The sequence below is a fragment of the Chinchilla lanigera genome, unplaced genomic scaffold (genome assembly GCF_000276665.1).
Source record: "Chinchilla lanigera isolate Chin_1 unplaced genomic scaffold, ChiLan1.0 scaffold00041, whole genome shotgun sequence".
Lineage (NCBI taxonomy): Eukaryota > Metazoa > Chordata > Mammalia > Rodentia > Chinchillidae > Chinchilla > Chinchilla lanigera.
Window position 1 is genome coordinate 5,554,137 of NW_004955442.1, and position 19,701 is coordinate 5,573,837.

At 41.9% G+C, this 19,701-nt stretch overlaps 1 protein-coding gene across 2 annotated transcripts in view; it reads right to left on the reverse strand.

Annotated features, from left to right (window-relative positions):
* Positions 1-19,701, reverse strand: part of Shisa9 (shisa family member 9) — a 279,705-nt gene that overhangs the window by 16,765 nt on the left and 243,239 nt on the right. Inside the window, exons 3-4 of one of the 2 annotated variants that reach the window (XM_005391145.2) lie at positions 10,417-10,572; positions 3,548-3,595 (exon numbers count right to left, since the gene is read on the reverse strand). In XM_005391145.2, coding sequence (XP_005391202.1) covers positions 3,548-3,595; positions 10,417-10,572 — 204 coding nt within the window. The remainder of the gene's footprint in view (positions 1-3,547; positions 3,596-10,416; positions 10,573-19,701) is intronic. The other variant, XM_005391146.2, reaches the window with a different exon arrangement.

Sequence of the window (19,701 nt, forward strand, 5' to 3'; positions counted from 1 at the left end):
GAGATGCCCTTAAAAGTGAATGCGCTGGGCCCCATAGTCAGATGTTCCAAGTCTTTAGGAGTAGGTGGGCTCGGGATTTACATTTGTATCCTGCATCTCCAGAGATTTTTGAGTCAAGCCCTTAAGCCTTTCTTTGAGGTCTGAGAAGCCCTTCTTCAGGGTCCTGTTGAGGTGTAATTTTCTTGTGTGACTTTAGGCAACCCTCCTTTCCCAGGGGACCCAATTTCCTTACTTATAACAGCAGAAAAGCAGAGTGCAGTGTATTTATTTCTGAAACACTCTCTCATGATCATTAAGAATAATATCTGCAGCAGAGATGAATGGAAATTACGCGAGCACTAGCCTCTTTTATGCATGTTTAGCACCTACTGTATACCAAGCCCTGTGCTAAGAAGTGTGCTTGCATTACCTCACACAATCTCTCCCTCAAACCCAGTGCAGGTGGATATCCTGACTGCCTCTATTTCAACAGCGGTAGAAACGGAAGTTTACAGGGTGGGAGTGGCTTGGGCAAGAGAAAACAGGCTGATTCCGCGCAGAACTAGACCAGTTTAATCACAGTATCAGTTTCCCCAAGTTCAGTGCTTCAGGGTAGCTCTGGAAAGTTCAGCTTCATTTTGAAAAATAAAGAGATTCCTGGAGACATGCTTCATCTTGATTAGTACAATCTGCTGGACTTGAAGTAATATCTTCTCTTGGTAGATTTTAAACAAAGCAAAAGTTACCAGGGTTGGGCACAGGTGGATCAACAGCAGTGACCACCAGGGGGCGACTTGCACGGGAAGCCCTAAGTAATGATATCAGACAATGCAAAGGAGTGAAACACCATTTCTTGTTCTGGCATGTAGGTTCTCTTTACGGTAACAGTCAATGCAGGTGGCATCAAGACACTTGTATCCTGCAGGATTTTGTCCTCACAGCTACTCTTTCTTATTCAAACTCCCCACGTGACACCCTCTCCTCATCTACTTCTTAGTTCATGCTTGATGTTCTCAAAGTGGGCACCCAGCAACATTTGCACCACCGGATATTAAGATGTTAACTGGTTTGCCTCAAGAGAGAAGAGAGCTGATGTCAAAAATGCTTGGGGAATGGTGGGCTAAGTGGAGTTTACCAGGGAATTTGGGGGAGTCACAGGATTTTGTTGACTTGATAGTAATGGCAAAATAATATAATACCCTGTACGCACTTACCACTTTCCTTATGCTATGTACTTTGACACATATTTTAAACATTATCCCATCTTCTCAGTGATCTAGGAGGTATGTGGTTTCATTGTCTGCATTTTCAGGTCAGAAAACGGGCTCAGAGAGGCAGAACAATTTGTGTAAGGTAACAAGACCTTGTGATGGAGCCAGAATTAGAATTCAGATGAATCTGAGCCTAAGCCCATCATACTCAACTAGTTTCTTCCTCTTAAAGTGGCAGGACCATAGAAAACCCTCCAACTTTGCTAATATTCTTTATCTTATCTCAGGACCTGGAGGTTAGTAGACAACACCACAGAAAGACCAGTGACCTCAAAGAAAATTGGGCCTGGCCTTCTCTGGAGCTCTTCCCTCCACCCTACTCCAGACAAGGCAAAATAAATAAGGGTGCATTTAGCAGGACAAGTGAAGTTAGCCTAGTGTGGGTAGAAAACCGTTTTCAAACCCTCCCCTCCTTTCTCTTTCTTTTTTCTGTTTCTTTTCTTTTATTTTTTGCTTTTGACCTGTCCTGAAATTTTTTCTAAATGTATCTGACAACTGGCTAATCTAAGGACAGGGAAGCAGACTGCCTCCAAATGCTGTCACGGGGTCCTAATGGCTTTGTTTTTCACAGGGGAGAGAAAAAAAATTTATGCCTCTCAAATTAGTAGGTCTGTCATGTTCCAAATAGTGTTTGCATTTCTAAAAATGGACTTTGACATGTGAACAATTATTATCTAATGCAAGACCCGAAAATCTGTCTCTATCTCGACAGCAACTGGGTAGTCAGGGGATTCTCATTAAACATGTGGCTCTGAAGCTCCCTTTCCCACTGTGGGACCTGATTCCCTCCCACCCCAGCCCCATCCCTGAACCCAGGTGTTTCTGAGCCTCTAGGGCCCCGGTCAGACTCCATTCTTCAGAACTGTAAACCTCAGAAAAAATACCTAGAGACCTCATACAAGTGTCACAGCCTCCCAGAATGGTTTCTCTACAGCAGTGATTTTCAAAGTATGGTCCCCAGGCCAGCAGCATCAGCCTCACCGCAGGAACTCACAGTAACTCAATTCCCAGGGCCCACTCACGGCCTAGTGAAGGAGAAGCTCCGGGGTGGAGCCCAGAAATCTGGTTTGTAACAGTCCTCCAGGTGATGCTAGTGTGCGCTTGTGTGGCTCAAATGCGAGAGCCACAAGTCTTTGGGTTGCTCCTCCCATCACACCCACTCGCGCACGCGCTCTGCATTATCCCTCCATGCCACCTTCCCCCATCCCATGCAGGTCACCGCCTGCCTGAAAAAGCCTCTGAGCAGCCACTCTCCCTAACCACCTCCTTTTGGAAGTCAGAGCGCTCTTTCGAGAAGGCAAAATGGTCCTGCCAATACCCTGCACGGAGCTGTGCTTTGTCTCCTACACTCCCTCAGCTCAAGGTCATTCAAGAGTTCTACCTCCACCTCCTTGGGCCAGCTGCTTTCTTTCTATTTCTGAACCCAGGAAAACATAAAGGATGAAAAATTACAAGTGGCTCCGGTCTGTCCAGAAAAGAGCTGCTCCCATTTCCCCTAGAGAAAAGTAGCTTTGCTGTTAGACAGTCGTGAGTTCAAATCGCAGAGCCACCATTAGCACCTAGCTGTATGCCTTTAAATAGGCGTAACTAACCTTCTTGAGACCCCTGTGACCTTGTCTCTAAATGGGAATGACAATGCCTACACAGCCAAATCACTGGAAAATGAAGGGTCAAAATGCATATGAAGGACCAGAGCTCTGGCACACAGTAGGGAGTTAAGTAATTATAGCTATTATCTGGCCTCCTCACCCAGCTAGTTACCTCCCAGGTTCAGGTCTGCGAACTGCTTGTCTTGCTCCTCACCTTTCTGCCTAGGAAAGTAAAAAGTACATCCTGTTCCTAAAAGGCTAATCATTCCCCCAAACTTTTAGTCAACGACATGACTGTATTTACCTTTCCATCAGAAGTCGTGCTCCCCGCATTAACCTGCCCTGTGTTATCCCATTTTGCTTTTGTAGCTTTCTGAGGAAAAAAGGAAAAATTCCTGGATTTCTTACCTGGGATGTTTTCTGGCAGAAGAATTTTCCTTCAGGCAACAAATATTGGGAAGCACAGGGTGTGGCACATTGTTCAACAACTGCCCAGAGCGTAGACAGACCATACCCAGGCCCACATAAACATGTACACACGTACACACACACACAAACACCTATACATCGGAACTTAGAGATACCACCCAAGGCAGACATAAATGCACACTGGGTCATATACAGACACCAGGACTCTCTTTTCCTTCATTATTTAATATTAAATTTGACAACACCTAGACAAAAGAGGCAGAAAAGGCCATACGGTACCTTTTGGTGACTTAAGTGTCGCCACTGTCCAGTCACCATCAGAATTTCCTAAAAAAATGACAATTGAGAGATGCTGATCTGTGCACCAGGCAGGCCTGTTTGTTACGCCCTCACACCCAGGTGCTGCTGCTGCCCCAGCTGCAGCCCCCAATGGGGGTAGCCCTCAGGGGACCCAGGGAACAGAGGGGAGCTGAGTACGAACATGCAGCCCCCTGTGCCTCTGTGTGCAAGGCCTTGAAGCAGAACTGTGTTAATGCCTGACACAAGATCAAAGGAAGCCCCCTCAGTGCTCAGATATTTTCAGTTATATAATGTAGTGAGAGAATTCTTAGGCAGTAAATCTGGCTCATAATTTCAACTTGCTACAAAAGAGGAATATTTGAGTTATATGAGGTCACTTTGATGACTACACTGTGATGACAAGAGATAAATTTTGATCCTGCTTTATTGCAACCCCCCCTCAAGGTGGGGGTTGTGTTATTCCAAATGCAAGTTCCAGGTTCAGGTTTAGGACAGATTCCAAGGGCCATAATTATAAATACTGGATAAGATTTTGCTACCATAGTGCCTAGCATAAAGTCAATGTTGGAAAAATATTGTTGAATGAATGCATAAATCCAATTTTCTCCAAAGGGTCACTCTTCCTAAGGTAAGGAAATTCCCCTAAGTACTAAATGGATCCAGCTTGTTATTTGAGAATCGCGTAATGAGTAATTCATTGCTTTACAGAACAGATGTATGCCTGGAATTTTTGTTATAAATCAGTTTCTCCAAATTGAGTTCCCTTTCAGATGTTCTGAATGAGGCCTGGGAGACTCTCATATTATTAACAGAATCCCATGTTGACTGTTTTATAAAATAAAGGAAGATGAGAAGGACCACATCTACACCGCCCCTCCCTTGATGTTCCTTCTCTGTAAGACTGGGTTTTACTCAAAGCGGGGCCACTCTACACATAACGGTTTCTCCACATTAGCTGGAGGACTGGCTAATCAGTGAGTCCTCCTTGCTCCCCTTTCCTCTCTTAGGAATCTCCCTGCAGTATCCAAGTCCTCAACACTGTCTGCACTATTTCCAGAGATAGTTCAGGCTGCCTACCGAGAGGGGATGCAGGCAACAGTCTGTGATCTGAATGATTACAGAGCACAGATCCGGCCCCATTTAAACATTTCTGGTTGGCCTCCCAGGCATGCCAAAGGACATTCAAATTGCCACATTCCTCCTGGGGATCTAAACTCTACACGCTCATCACTCACAACAGAGGAGAGATTGGAGTGGCAGGGAAAGAGGAATGAAGTTAAAATTGAGTGAGATCTGCCTGGGGTGACTTGGTGTTTCTTCTCCCTCAGAGCCCTGGTCATCTGGAAATAGTGATATGGCCCCAGACCTTCCTGTGCTGGTGGACACAAGGCTGACCAATCCCTGAGTCACTGATTCCAAGGACATCATCCCACCCCCAAATCAAACCCATCATTATTTGCCTTGAAGGCAGGAACTACTCCTTTGTCATCTCTGTCACTACAACCTAAGACAGGGTTTAGCTCTGACAAAGCAATAACCAGTTTCCTTCATAAATCCATTGGCAATGAGGGCCCTTAATAAGGTAGCACAAGCAGTACCAAACATATACTTAAGTCCCTACTATGTACTTGGTGACGGTACTGGATGTTAGGGAAATAGTTATTGGGTAAAAATGCTCATTAAAAGGAGATGAACCCATGGTATAGAAAGGAAGAGGCTGGTTCTTAAAGAGCTGCAGGTGGCTCTCCCAGTGTAACTACCCGTCACTTGGGCAGCTCAGGCCAGGGAACATGGGTGCTTAACCAAGTCTTTCAGTTCCATGTTGGGTCAGTCTACAAGACACATTTCTCAATTTAAACCTTGGTAGAAAATGTTTCCAAACTGTTTAAGCCCTCACTGCAGTCTTAGTAAGGAGAGTCAACTGAGTGAAATGAAACATTTTTGATGGATTGTACCATTCACACAACCAGACCTTCACTGTCCAGGCTATAGACGGAGACTGTGGCGACGTCTGGGCTGACTCTGCTGAGTACTGCGATTCTCAGAAAAGCAATTTACTTTTTTTTGTCTTGCTTATTTGATCAGATCCACGATGTGAGCCAACTTTCATTTATGTCTTTCTCAAACTGAAGTGAAGAATACAGATCTAATTCCTTCTCCCTCAAAAATGAAATTTGGGTGACTGCATGTTAATATACCAGTATATCTTGAAAATTAGAGGAATAATGTGACCAACAAAGGACTGTGGTCTGGAGAATTTAATATGCTTCAGTATTTACTATGTACCAGGGTAAGAACTTTACCTTGTTATATCATTGACTTTTCTAAGCCATTAGCTGCATATTATTATCTTCATTTTGCAGATAGGGAGAGTGAGACTTGAGACTAAGTAATTTCTGCAGTTTCTTGATAGTGCCTTAGCTGGGTCCTGCACTCAGTCCTGATCGATGCCATCCCGCAGAGGTGAGGCTATGTTTCTGTCTTCTTGCTGACCGTTTCAGGCTCCTGACCTGACGTGGTTCCTACCCTGTGCTATTGTGCCCTGGTTTTACAGATAGGGAGTGGAAACACTTACTAGGTGCCCCCAAATGGTGCTATATTCCAGGGATACACTGACGAACAGGATAGACATGGCCCATGCCTCAGTGGGACCTATAATCAAGGGACACCAGATTCCACGCTTGGAGAATGAATAAATGAATTGAGCTGAATGAGTGATAATTCATCCCCATCGCCTTCTTTTTTTTCTCTTTTTGATACCAGGAATCAAACTCAGGACCTTGCCCTTGCCAGGCAGGTGCTGTGCCACTGAGCTATATCCCCAGCAACACTCTTTCTTATACAGAGTTCTATACAGTTTGGCACTGACATTTCTCTAGCATGTGCTCATTTTTTTTACCAGTAGTGGAGCAGTGAGCCCCTTGAGAGCAGAGACCATTCAGCAGCCACATACTATACACTCCCTGATCCCTGAGTTTTAAAAAGAAAAGATCCCTCTGTAACCATAAGTGAGAATGATCTCAAACAACCCAACAAAAATAAAATAATGAAATAACACAGAGTTGGGGGAGAATGTGTTTCAGGAACAACCAAAGAATAACACCCTTTCTTCAAATCTTTTTTTTCTTGCCGCATTAGCAGTGAATGAATGGAAATGAGCAACGACCCACAGTATTTCAGTAGTTACAATGAGTGGAGCTTGCTTACTTCTTAATGTTAAAATTTTAAAATAGGACTGGAGTTTGGGGGCCATATAGTTTGGCTTGTTTTCCACATGAAGATATTCAAGTCCAAACATTCAGTGGCTGGCTTAATGTCATACAGCCAAGTAAGGCCAGAAATTCAGCCAAGATGGAACTTCTGATTATAAACCTCAGTTTCTGGATATTAAATTGTACAAGAGAAATTTATTTTCCAGAGTTAGTTTTTGAACTTAGTAGTCAACCCTAGAGGCTGACCAATTCTCCCTTATTCCTTAAAGTTTTTAGGAAATGAGTCTAGTTAGGAGAAGTTGCAGGGCTTTCAACAGCAAACCATTTTTTAAACAACTTCTCTCCTGGGTGGTAATGATTTCACTAATGAAATGCATTTCAGCATTCACACCATGATCACATTATGCCTTAATAAAGAACCCTCGAAAGGACATTTATTATGGGATATGCAGTTCACTGATGCAGCCAGATGCTGGATGCCAGGGTAACCATTGGGTCAAGTCATTCTTTATCCTGCTTCGAAACTGGTGCTCCACTTGCTGGAGGCTCACAAGGCCATCTATGACCCCTCGGTTAAAGCCCCATATATCCTACTGTTCTCCAAAAGAAGGATAAAGAAGAAAAAGGTTCCATTAATCATATCCAGGATGGTTTGTACAAGAGAAATGCTTCAGTTTGCTACACAATATAAGAATTCTTCCTTATAACAAAGCTATTCTTTGATTTTTGTCAAAGATAGGCTCATTCATTCATTCATTCAATAAACATTTCAGGAGTCCCTAATTTGTGGAACTAAGGGTTACACAAAAAGTGTCAAATAGATTTTCGTATTGCAAATTTAATTTCAAATGCTTTGCAGATATTTGTTATCTAACAGAGCCTTGCCTAAATCCTGGAGAGTATAAAGAAGCTCTGTTGGAGCATCTCACTGTTATTTACCACAGAGGTACTGAGTATTGGAGGGTCGGGGGAGACTCTAAGCCTAAGTAGAAGAAATAATTTGCATAGGATAACGTGACAAGTCCTGAAAAAAAATCTGGGCTGATATTTTTAATGCCTAAATAGGAACCAAATCCAACAGCAGGTGCCATTTATCACTGAACTTCAAGGCTCAGAAAAGGGGGCAGGCCACCAAATAGTGTGTGAGGTCTTTCACAGTTATATTGCGGTGAGGATGCCTAATTCCTGCTCTCCTAGGCAACAGCTTTCATCCCTTCCTAGTAATATCTGAGTATATTTGAACAAGCTTAGGCTACATATGCTATGCAAACATGCAATATAGAAGAGAGGGAATCTGAGGTTTGGGGGCATCGAGAGTTGGGCATGAAAATAAAGCATGATACATGAGTAACTAGTAGATAATGTCACACAAGGCTGCAGATTTAGAAAAGCCTGTGTCCAGCTGCACAACCTGTGACCTTGCTATTATAAATTTGGCTCGATCCCTCTTTCAGTGGTTCCATCTGGAAGTCCTAGGAGATGGGGAATGTGAGTTCCTAAAGATAGACTTCTAATCACCTAGTCTGTTCCTGGCCTGATACAAGGCACCCATACGCTTGCTTCATGAATCCTATGTCTACAGTCCATGGTTAACGCAAGCATCATGGACACAAGGTAGTGCCTGTCCTCTGGGTTCTGGAGTTAGTTCACAGCATTAGGATATTTAATTCTGAAGTCAATCAACAAGTATTTTCTTCCCATCTCTAATGAGGGGCTTGGCAGTGGGGCAAGAAAAGAGAACTGTGAGGTCTCCACGTGTCCAAACTTTTCCAGGAACCAAATATATTGAGAACTTAAAAAAAGACTACAAACATCCAAAGGGAAGAAGGGGCCGTATAGTTAGTATAGTCTGCAGATACAGTAGAGTCTCAGAAAAAGTGAATTGTTTTATTACTGTGGGCTCTCATAGACAAGTCTTCTTCCTATTTGAAAGGAAAATGCTTACAGTAATTGAGAAGAAGACCTTTCCAAGAGACCTGAGCATATTATGAAACGGAATCAGGAAAGGATTCGTCTGTGCAGCTGCCAGTAACAAACCAGTGGGCTCTGGAGAAGGGAGATGACATATATATATATGTCTTTACCAGGCCATAATCTGTCATTTTGCTTTATCTTCATTGACACCTTTTTGCCCATTTTACAGACTAGAAGATGGAGACCTATGTGTTGCCCAAGGTCACAGAGAAGAAGTGATAGGGTCAGGGCTTGAACCTGTATCTGTATGGCTCCTTTGAACTCTACACAGAATAAACTTAGACAAGGAACAGGTACAGGAGAAAGAATGGCTTGAAAATCTCTCCTCTGAGACAGGGAGGGAAAACAACTCATAGGACACAGTGAAAAGGAAAGAAGAGGGCTCTCCGCTATAGTAAGAATGCATAGCAATGTGGAGAACAATTAAAACACCTAGGAGCAGGAGCTCAGAGCAGGCACTTGAGACGGGCTTTGGTTTTCCTGGGTGCTGGACTGCTGGGCTGGTTCAAAGCAATGGCTCTCAACCCTGGCTCTGCTGGCTTCACTTTGGAAGCATCCAAAATGCTCCATTTTGAATCCCATCCTCAAGCAGTTTACTTAAAATCTCTAGTGTGGGGCCAGGGCATAGGTGTATTGAACCTATTTTGCACGTGATTCTAATAATTAACATCCTCAAGTAAGAGATGCTTGCTTAGGGAGAACAGAGGTTGCTACAGCCAATCACAAATCAGGAATCACTAACTAGTGTGGCTACTGCTTCCATCCAGTGGAACTGTTCTAGAAGCAAACTGTTCAAATCCTTGGTCACTGTAGAGGTTACTACCATCCTCCCTCAAGAATGAGTGGGGGATGGGTTTCAAAGAACCAGGGCAGTGATAGTATCAGCTCTGTTACCCTCTGCTGTTTGATTTGGGGCAAGTTAAACCAGCCTCTTTGAGTATGTTACCTAAACCAACAATTGGGATGATGTGTGTCCTCCTCTTTGGATCAGTGAGGCAGTGTGAGTAAAGATCTAACACAGTATTGCACACTTGGTAAAGACTCAATTTATGGAGCCCCAGGTGCCCGTTCCAGAAAATATTTACATTTGGAGTATCAGAGGCTACCTGGGATAGGAATGTGCATTGCATACTAACCTCAGAGAGATGGGATGGACTGTGTAGGTGAAAGATGCTACTCACTAAAAGGCAAAGCATTCAGAGACCTGTATTCCATGTCTGGATTCCTAAGAATTCACTATGGCAGATAGAGGATACTGAAAGTGTTTGGGTATCAAGGACACCACATGAGTATCCAGATCCACTCCCCAGCAAATAAATCCAACATGTGGCTGATGTCCAACTGCACTACTTTGTACATCAATGTAGTAAAGTAGGACTTGAGCTTAGTGAGAGAAAACAGCTAAGGGACTTTGGTTCTCAATAACATGGGTCCAATATAAAGAAACCTATGAAAGATGATAGATAGATGATAGATAGATAGATAGATAGATAGATAGATAGATAGATAGATAAAGAGAATGGCACAGAAAAACAGAATATAAAAGAAGAAATAGAGAGAGGGAGAAAGCGGTAGAAAAGTTGGAGAGAAAGAGGTTTAGAAGAACACAAACAGAGAAAAGAGGGAGGAGAAAGAAAACAGGGATCCATGCAGAGGCCTTACCGACTGCCTTCAAGGAGGCATATTTGTTGAGCTCTTTGCCTGGTGGCTGCTGTTCATAGGGGTTGGAGATCTGACCCAGGTTGGGATATGAATGTGGATGGCCCATCTGCTGGAGCAAAGGAGAGGTGGGTACTGCATTGTTCATCTGGGTGGTATCTGAAAGTGAAGAGGCAGAGAGACAGTCACAGATAAGGAAGAACCTTCTACTAACCTCCATCATCATCAAATCCCTTGAAACTAAAACTCTCCATACCCTTTGGGAACATGAGGGGCAGAAAAGCAAAAATAAACAACCAAACTCACTGGAGAGCAACTGAGGACATATGGGGGACTTCACCTTCAAGGACAGAGTATGTGCTCAAAACATCTCCACTTCTCCCTTAAATTTACATATTAAGGTTCCATGATTAAGGGGTTATTTTTGTTATCAAAACAATATTTGTGTAGAAAGATGCTCAACCTCAGACACAGTCAAGGAAATGCAAATCAGAAGCACAATGAGAAGGCATTTCTTTGTCAAGAGGTGGGCAACCATTAAAAGCATTGGAGGACACAAACACTGGCAAAGATGTCAGGAAGATAAAATCCTCCTAAGTGCCTGGTAACAAGGAACCTGCTATAACTTGCAAAAAAGAAGTTAGCACAGTGTATTGAAATTCAAAGTACGTGCATTTGTTTACCAAACAATAGCTATAGCTAGGGACTGAGCCTCCAGAAACATAAGCACCAGAATGTACGGATATTTGTTCAGAGATTTTTTTTGCACAATTGTATTGTTTCCTAATAAAATAAAAATACAAAAAATAAACTGAACTCCTGTTACTATGGAAATTCTTTAAAATTATTATGCCTATATTGTAATATATATATATAAATATCTTGCAATTGTTAGAAAAAGTGCATTAAAATAAGTTACATATGTCAAACTGCAGCTTTTCTTGAGGCTTCTATTATTAAATAGGGAAGAAAGCTTCAAAATAATACAAATAATACAGAATTTTTCTTCAAGGAAAAAGTCTACACCTATTTTAATGTGCTATGGCTGGTATAAGACATATAAAATATATAAAACACACATAATGAATATTGGCTGTTACAGAGAAAGGGGATCCATGGGAAGACAGGCTGCAGAAGGTTCATTTGAGGAAATACCCTTTGAGATGAGATCCAGGGGAAGAGCACAATGCTAGTTCAGTGTGGTGGGAGAGAAAAGGCACTAGAGAAGTATGTGGGCAGAGAAGTCAGCCTGGGCCTTGTGGCTAGAGGGAAACCGGGGGTCTCAGAAGTGAGAGACTGGCACCTGGCCATGCACGGCTGTAGAATACAAGAGAAGACAGTGGAACAAGGTTGGTCTAGAAAGGCTGGTAGGACTGGGGAGAATTTGTTAGGGGCCCCATCTTCCTCATGAGCGCAAAAGATGGGGAGACGGGCAAGATAAAATTGGAGACAAAGAGTATAGTTCAGAAAGTGATGGTTCAGTTTCAGCTAGGAAATCTTGGGTCTCTCCATCTTCAGGAAGTACAGGCATTAATCCAGGTGCACATTATATCTACGCTGCAGGTACCTTGAAAAGATCTTTATCATACTTCTACAGCCACCCATTTCCCAGCTTCTGTGCATATTGATTGACAAAAACTCAGTTGCCCCTGGTGTGCAGAGAATGGCTGTCAGCTGATGGAGTCACCAACTCAAGCTTAATTTATTTCATGTATCTCACACTCAAAACTTGGGGTGGCTAGCAACCAATGCATGGTTGACAACCAATCCATGGTTAACACCAAGGAGACAAGACAAGCCGTTTGCTTCACAACTGGCGACAACTTTAGGAGCAACGGGTGCTCTGAAACTCACTATGAATTAGGACATGTTTAGGATTAGGGTTGTCAAATGCTTTTTGTAGCACTCTCATTCCTTGCTTTTTGTAGAGGGTCAGGTAGTAAATATTTTAAGCTTTGCAGGCATTTAGCCTGTATTGTAACTAATCTACTACTACAGTATGAAAGCAGCCCTAGATAACATATAAACAAATAGACATGACTATGTTTCAATAAAACTTTATTTGCAAAATCAAGTAGCTCCAGACTTGGCCTAAGAGCCATAGTTTGATCACCCCTGGACTCGACTTCATCTGAGACCTCCATCCTTGTGTAGTTTTTTTACCTTCCCTATTGTATTTCACTTAAACTCTAATGTATTTGAAAATAACTCCCTCAGAGTTACATCCACCTGAACCCCTATTTCAGGCTCTGCTTTATACAATTCAACCCATAACATATATAAAATATGCTTGGCTTTAAAAACCAATGAAACCAAATGAAAAGGGGAAGGGATGCCATAGCCGATGCACAAATACAGGCGGTATATTTTTGTTACTGAATATGCCGAGGCCATCACACAAATCCAAATGACTAAAAGGAACATCACCAAACATAAACCAACTAACCCAACTCAGGCTGGCATCAAAAGGGGTGAAAACACCCGTCTGAGCTTTTGGGCTGAGATTCAGCTGGAGGAGCAGAGGCCTCAGGTTAACAAAGTAGTGGCAGAAAAGGCATGGTTTTCACTCTGGGATGCCTGGACGCTTCCCCTCCTGAGCCAATCTGCTGGGGGGTCTGTCTGCTTCCCTTGGGAATGTCAAAGCAGGAATACTTTTGCCCAAATGTTGGACCAGTGAGAAGTCGTTTATTATAAGTTCTCATTCCTTGCTGTTGTGTGTGGTATATAGTTTTCAGTGGATAACTATTCTTTCTGTATGTTCAGAACTATCAACTCCTTTAACATACTGCTTCATCTCCATCTGAATCATGTGACAAGCTGCCAATCATGATAACTCTCAGTTTGTATTTTCTTAGAAATCACTGAGATAAGGTCTCACACGTAAGCACATCTGGAAAACGGTCTTAAGAAACACAGCAAGAGGGTGGGAGACATGGAAGAAAAAGAAGCAAACAGAGTGTGACGCCAAGCAACATACAACTGTGGTGAACTGAGTTGAATCTCACTCTGGTACGTGACGTTAAGTGTATGTCTGAAATGAAATCACCCACAGGGATGGAGCCCCTTTTGACACCAAAAATCCAAATCACTGGTGGAGGGCTGCTCCAAGGAGATATTAATTGCTGAGCACTCACGATGTGCTATGTCTACAGGCAGTGTGAGCCCTGGTGGTCAAAAGCATCCTTGCCCAGAGGCGGAAGAGCTAGAAGTTGAAAAGCAGGCGTGTATACTCTAAAATGGCAAGGGCCTAAATGCTGCAGTAATTCACATTTCTGGCCATAGAAGTGAGCACATGACCCAAATCAGACCAATCATAATTCTTCCTTTGCTCACAGTGATTGGGTGGATGGGGGCATATAAACTACACTTTGCCCCTGAGATTTCTTCCATGAATATTTCTATTTAGAACTACTGGAGTAAAAAGCTATGAAGGCCATGAAGTCAAGTGATAGTGAACCTTCCAGGTAAAGAAAATCTTTCCTCAGTATGAGAAGCTGAGGAAATAAAGGCATTCCCTTCTAAGTAGCCAGTTACTCTTTGGGGCTCCTGTCACTTGCAACATAGAGTTTTGAGTAATAAAATTTGCGTCTGGATTCCTTTTGGAAGCTGGAACTGATCAGAATCTGATCTCCTTGAAGCCACAGTGAAAAAGGCAAAGTTTGATGTTTTCATCGAAATGGAGAAGCTGCTGCCCCTGGTTTCACTGTAGAGGTGCAGCAGAAATGTTCCAGCTGGGGTAGGTGGGGCAAGACAAGATGGGGAAGGTTGGTCAACAAGTCCCGTTATAGTTAGATGGGAGGACTACATCCTGGTGTCTCAGTAGGGTGACTACAGTTTATAGTAATGTGTGTTTCAAAATAGCTAGAAGAAAGGATCTTGCATGTTCCCACTGCAGAGAAATGCCAAATATTTAAGGTCAGGGATATGCTCATTGCTTTGCTTTAATCTTTACATAAAATATCCCCCTGTACCCCAAAGATACATACAGTTATTATGTGTCAATTAGAAATAAAACCTGAAATATTGAGCAGTACATAGAGAACAGCCAAGGACATTGGTAAACGAATCAAATAATGGTTCGATGGCAAGTCCTTTATCTTTCCTGGAAATAAATCTCAAACCCCCGACTGATTGTCAGAATTGACGCCCTCAAACTTATCTTTCAGAGTAAACTCTTCTACCATATCTTTGTACCCTCTGTCCCAACACCCATAACTATGCCCAAATCCTGTTTCAAGCCCTGCCGGGGGAGAAGCTAGCCATTTCATTAAAGGAGAAAAAAAAATCTGTAAAGATGTTCTTCACAGGACATCTTGGGATTGCTTTTATATTATTAAACAGAATACTTAATATTCCATTATAGAGTATTTGCTTTTAGATTATTTCTATCAAGACTTGAGCTACCTCAAGGGCAGGAAGTAGTTATTTAATATAAGTAAGCATGACAGAGAGGGCCCACCAAAGTGATACCTCTCAAAAGGAGAAATGAAGCTGCCCCAAAATCATGTTCCCGCTTTCACATTCAAAACCGCAGGAAGCCAATTTCTGGCAGTTTTAGATAGTCACTTTGTGTTAGCTTCCAGGCATTGGATATTGAGAAATATTAAAATTCAGTCTCAGGGAAGCCATCAAGAATTATTAAACTTACATTTGTGGCTGGGTTTTAAAATGTTTCATTTTACTGGACAGAAAATGGGAAGCCCGGGTACTCTATTGAGTCTTCCCCAAAATCCATTCAGAGAAGGAGAAAGTACAGATGGGAGGAAAACCCAAGTTGGCATCTAAGAAAAGTAGAACAATCGAGTAAGCAAGAGTGAAGCCTGGGCAAGATTTAGGTTACAGCCTGCAAAAATACTGCTCTTGCAAAGTTGAGAAAAGAGACAAAGATATATGTGTGTGTGTGCATGTCTACATGCATTTGTAGTTACACACACAATAGCATTTCTTTTGCACTTTTGTCCATGAGGAATCTCATAATATCAGTGATGTCTTGCTCTTGGCAGAATGTTTTCTCTTCTAGGTACACCCCAACCCTAGAGACACCTTATCTACCTCTCTAAAATGTTCTCCCTATCCAAAGCCATAAAAATCTGCCCTCACCTCATCATAATTTTGCAAATTATTACAATTCTTAGAACTAAGGAGCACTTGCTGTCCTATGGCACTGGCTTCCATTAAGACCCTCCATCAGCGAACAAGAAGCTGCTGACACCCCTATGCTCTCCCTCCTAATACAGAGAAGGAGCCTCATATACCTGACAATCATGTTCAGAGAACGGTAAGACACAGTTCCTCTAATTGGAAGCACCTGCCAGACTTACACCACCGTAACCACCGTGTAAGCACTGTTATTATGTGGTCATATCTTAGTCACTCCACAGAAGTAAAGTGGATGAGATTCAAAGAGGGTCAGTTAGGGTAAAAACTGCTCAGTTACAAACACTGAGAGTATGCTAGGAGTTTCTTTGTGCAGAAAAGACAAATACAAAGGACTAAATCAGTTTGGTTCATCTTAGAGGAAAGACAATGTGAGTAAATCCTTCAAAACCTATCACAAGGAAGAATGGCATAGAATGGCACCGGAGAGGCCCATGCGCTTCTTATGTGTACTGTCTCCTTTGGTCCTTGTACCAACCTTATGAGGAGTGATGTAGGGATGATGCATAGTGATGTTAACGCTTTTATTATAGAACAGTTGTAAGTTTACAGAAATAGCATAAGGACTGTATAGAGAGTACACATATATGCTAGACCCAGTTCCTATTATTAACGTATTATTAGGGTGCATTTGGTACAAAGAATGAACCAATGCATATTACTATTAAATCCCACACTTCACTCAGACTTCCTTCACTTTTACCAATTTGTTCTTTTTTTTTCTGTTCCAGAATCTCATCGAGGTATCACATTAAATGTCTCTTAGGTTTTTCTTGGAGACAGACTATGACTTTCATAGTATAGAGGAGCACTGGTCAGGCACCTTGTAGGATGTCCTTCAAATGGAATTTGTCTCATATTTTCCTCATGATTAGACTGGGGTTATGGGGTTGGGGAGGAAAACCACAAAGGTAAAGTGACATTCTCCTGAGAACCTATCAAGGAGACATCCCAGGATGATTTATCACTCATTGTCGGTGTTAGCTTTATCACCAAGCTGAGGTAGTCTTTGTCAGATTTCTCCATTCTGAAATGACTCGACTTTCCTCTCTCCACACTTTAGTCTTTGGAAGGAAGTCACTATGTTCCATCCACACCCAAGGGCAGGGAGTTATGCTCTGCCTCACGGAGTGGAGCATGTCTGTATAAACTGTTCAGAATTCTTCATGGGAGATTTGTTTCTTCTCCCTCATTTATGTATTCTTTCATTTGATCATTTATTCCTGTCAGTGTGCACAGATGGATCTTTAGTCTATACTTTGAGTTATAGTCCAATACTACTTTATTTTGATCAAATTGCTGCAGGTCTAGCCAACTGAAACTATCTCAGTTGGCTCCCGTGTCCCTTTTGGTAATTCAGTATCCCCCAGGCTCATCTTGCATATTGCCTGTCTTGGCCCAAGGAAGAACCGTTTCTTCAAGGAGCTTCATTTGTTCCACTGGAGTAGGTGTGAGAAACAAATGCATGCATGTGAGGAGTGCTGTAGTTGCCTCTAGTCTCTCTTTGTTGATGGAATAAGAAAAGCTGTTGTTTTACACTAACACACATATGTACATATATCTACGAATCCCTATATATGCAACCATCTGTGCCCATATTCACCTAAGCATAAATCCATCCTCATATCTCCCACTCAAATCCATCATCCAATGGGTGATTCCAGACCTCTTCCCTTGCTTATCTGTAACACCTCATCTCAACCTGTCTACCATCATCACCATCACCTTAATTAATTGTTCATTCTACAATAAATATGTAGTACATATGTATAGCAACAGCAGACTTGTTACCCCATATCCCTATAGGAAACAACTTTATTAGAATACAGTGCTTGAGAGTTAAGTATTTTTCAAATTATTAATGCACGTCTCCTTTTTTATATTCCTGAATACATGAGCTTTCCCTTGGATGACCCATGGAGTCCATATGCCTGGGTTAGATGAATTTAGAGTTTATTACAAAAGTAACACAAAGAAAAATGCTGGTGGTAGTGGTGGTAATGATGATGATGACAATGATGATGATGATAAGTGAGAAAGTAAGTATAGACCTATCTACATAATAAACACATGTTATGGGGGTTTTGAGGTACCACTTATGCATACTAATTCATGTATCTCAAAATTATCTATGAGCTATTGTTATCAACCTATTTTATAGAGGAAGAAACAAGACCCAAAGAAGTTTTGCCCAAATTAACATTACTTGAGAGTAGCAGAACCATCCTTTGAGTATGGCAGTCTAACTAGGACATTTCCTTGGACACTTCCCTATTGCTTTTGTGGGAGCTAACATTCAAACTTCTGACATTCAAAAACTGACTTTGTAGCCAGATAATACAACATTTTAATCATGCTATTATCTGTGGAAGATTTTTCTTTTCTTTCCATATACTAACATCTCCACTTGTTAGCATATTAAGGACAAGATTTGTTTGACAAGACAACAGAGTTTTAACAAAGCTGAACCAGAGACAAAAGACGTAGAATGTCCGCTCTGATTCTGGGAGGTTCTGAGGAGTAAAAGAGAGATGAGGAAGATTAAAACTCAGGGTATGTGGAGGAATGTTGCATGAGCTGAGGAAAATCCTAGGGGTAGAATCTCCTGTCCTGCTCCTGTCAGGGCCTCTGCTGGCACCGCATTGTGAAGAAGACCTGAGCTGTACAGAGTAGCTGAGCCAGTTAAAAACATGGGTATAATCTGATGGAAAGATTTCCAAATTGGCTGTTCCCAGTGACTCTTAGACACCTGATGATTTTTGAACTGGGGTCGTACTACAGACCCTGTCACTGTGGAGTAATGAATTCTTTCCACTTCATCCTACTCTCCTAAGCAGATGAACACCACAGGCCAACTCAGATAGAAGTTGTATACTCAGAAACTCCAAATTTAAGAAGCACATTATGTTTTTTTGTGGCTTATATCAAGATTTTTAGTGGGATGTTGCCTTCCTGTGAATAATTTTCAGCTTTGTATGTCCAGTACTAGTATTTGCTCCTTCTGTTATTTACTTTGAGTGATTTCATCTCTGTCCCTATGTTTTGCCAGAAGAAATGCTTCTATTTATTACAGAATCCACAGATTTAATGTCACAATACTTTTTTTTTTGTACCAGGAATCAAACTCAGGACCACATGCTTGCCAGGCAGGAGCTGTGCCACTGAGCTATCTCCCTGGCCAATAATTTTATACAATAAAATCTCCCACTCAAACCCATCATCAAATGGATGATTCCAGACCTCTTCCCTTGCTTATCTGTAACACCTCCTCTCAACAGTGATAAACCTGTCTACCATCATCACCATAGTTCTCACAGTTATTCTTCCCTGATTTGTCTATTCTCTATGCACACCATGATCATTATTATTTGTGATTGCTCTGCAGTACAGTAGGTGAGGTGGAGTACAAGAACAGGAGTGGCTTGGATGAGCAGTGCAGGCACTAAGAGTGAGGTTTGAAGGGGAGAACAGTGGTAGATGAGAAGAAAAGACTGATGTCAGTTCTGTTTTTACTGGAGTAATTTTAGTCAAGTTGAAGGGTTAATACTGAGAGTTTTACTCCTAAGAACTAAATCCTGGAAGCAGCCTGTATACACATCCACAAACGATTAGAGAAACAAAATGCAGTATCTATATATAATGGAATACTACTTGACTATAAAGAATGATAAACCTGAGACATTTGTAGGAAAGTGGGTGCACCTGGAAAATAGAATATGGAGTGAAATAAATCACGACACATAAGCTTGAATACCATATGGTATCTCTCATCTGGGTAAGGTAAAATACAAACAAAGAAAATGATATAAGATTGATAGAAAAGGATAAGGGGATGGATCTTAGCAATAGGGAAGCAGTCCAAGGGAACTAGGATGAGGGGCAAGGAAGAAGGGAGAGGAAAATAAGGATAAAGATGTGCCACGTACACGAACCTAATAACCCTGACTAGTGTAAATACTATACACCAAAACATGAGCTAAGACAAATAATATCAACTAGTATGAAAAAGGGGATGTGGGAACCAGCGGGGGAGGGGGAGGGAAGAGGAAGAGGAAAGGGGAGAAAACAAGCTGCAATATGCACTCCTAACCATTTCCAAGATGACTGAAAATTGCATGAATTGCAAACATG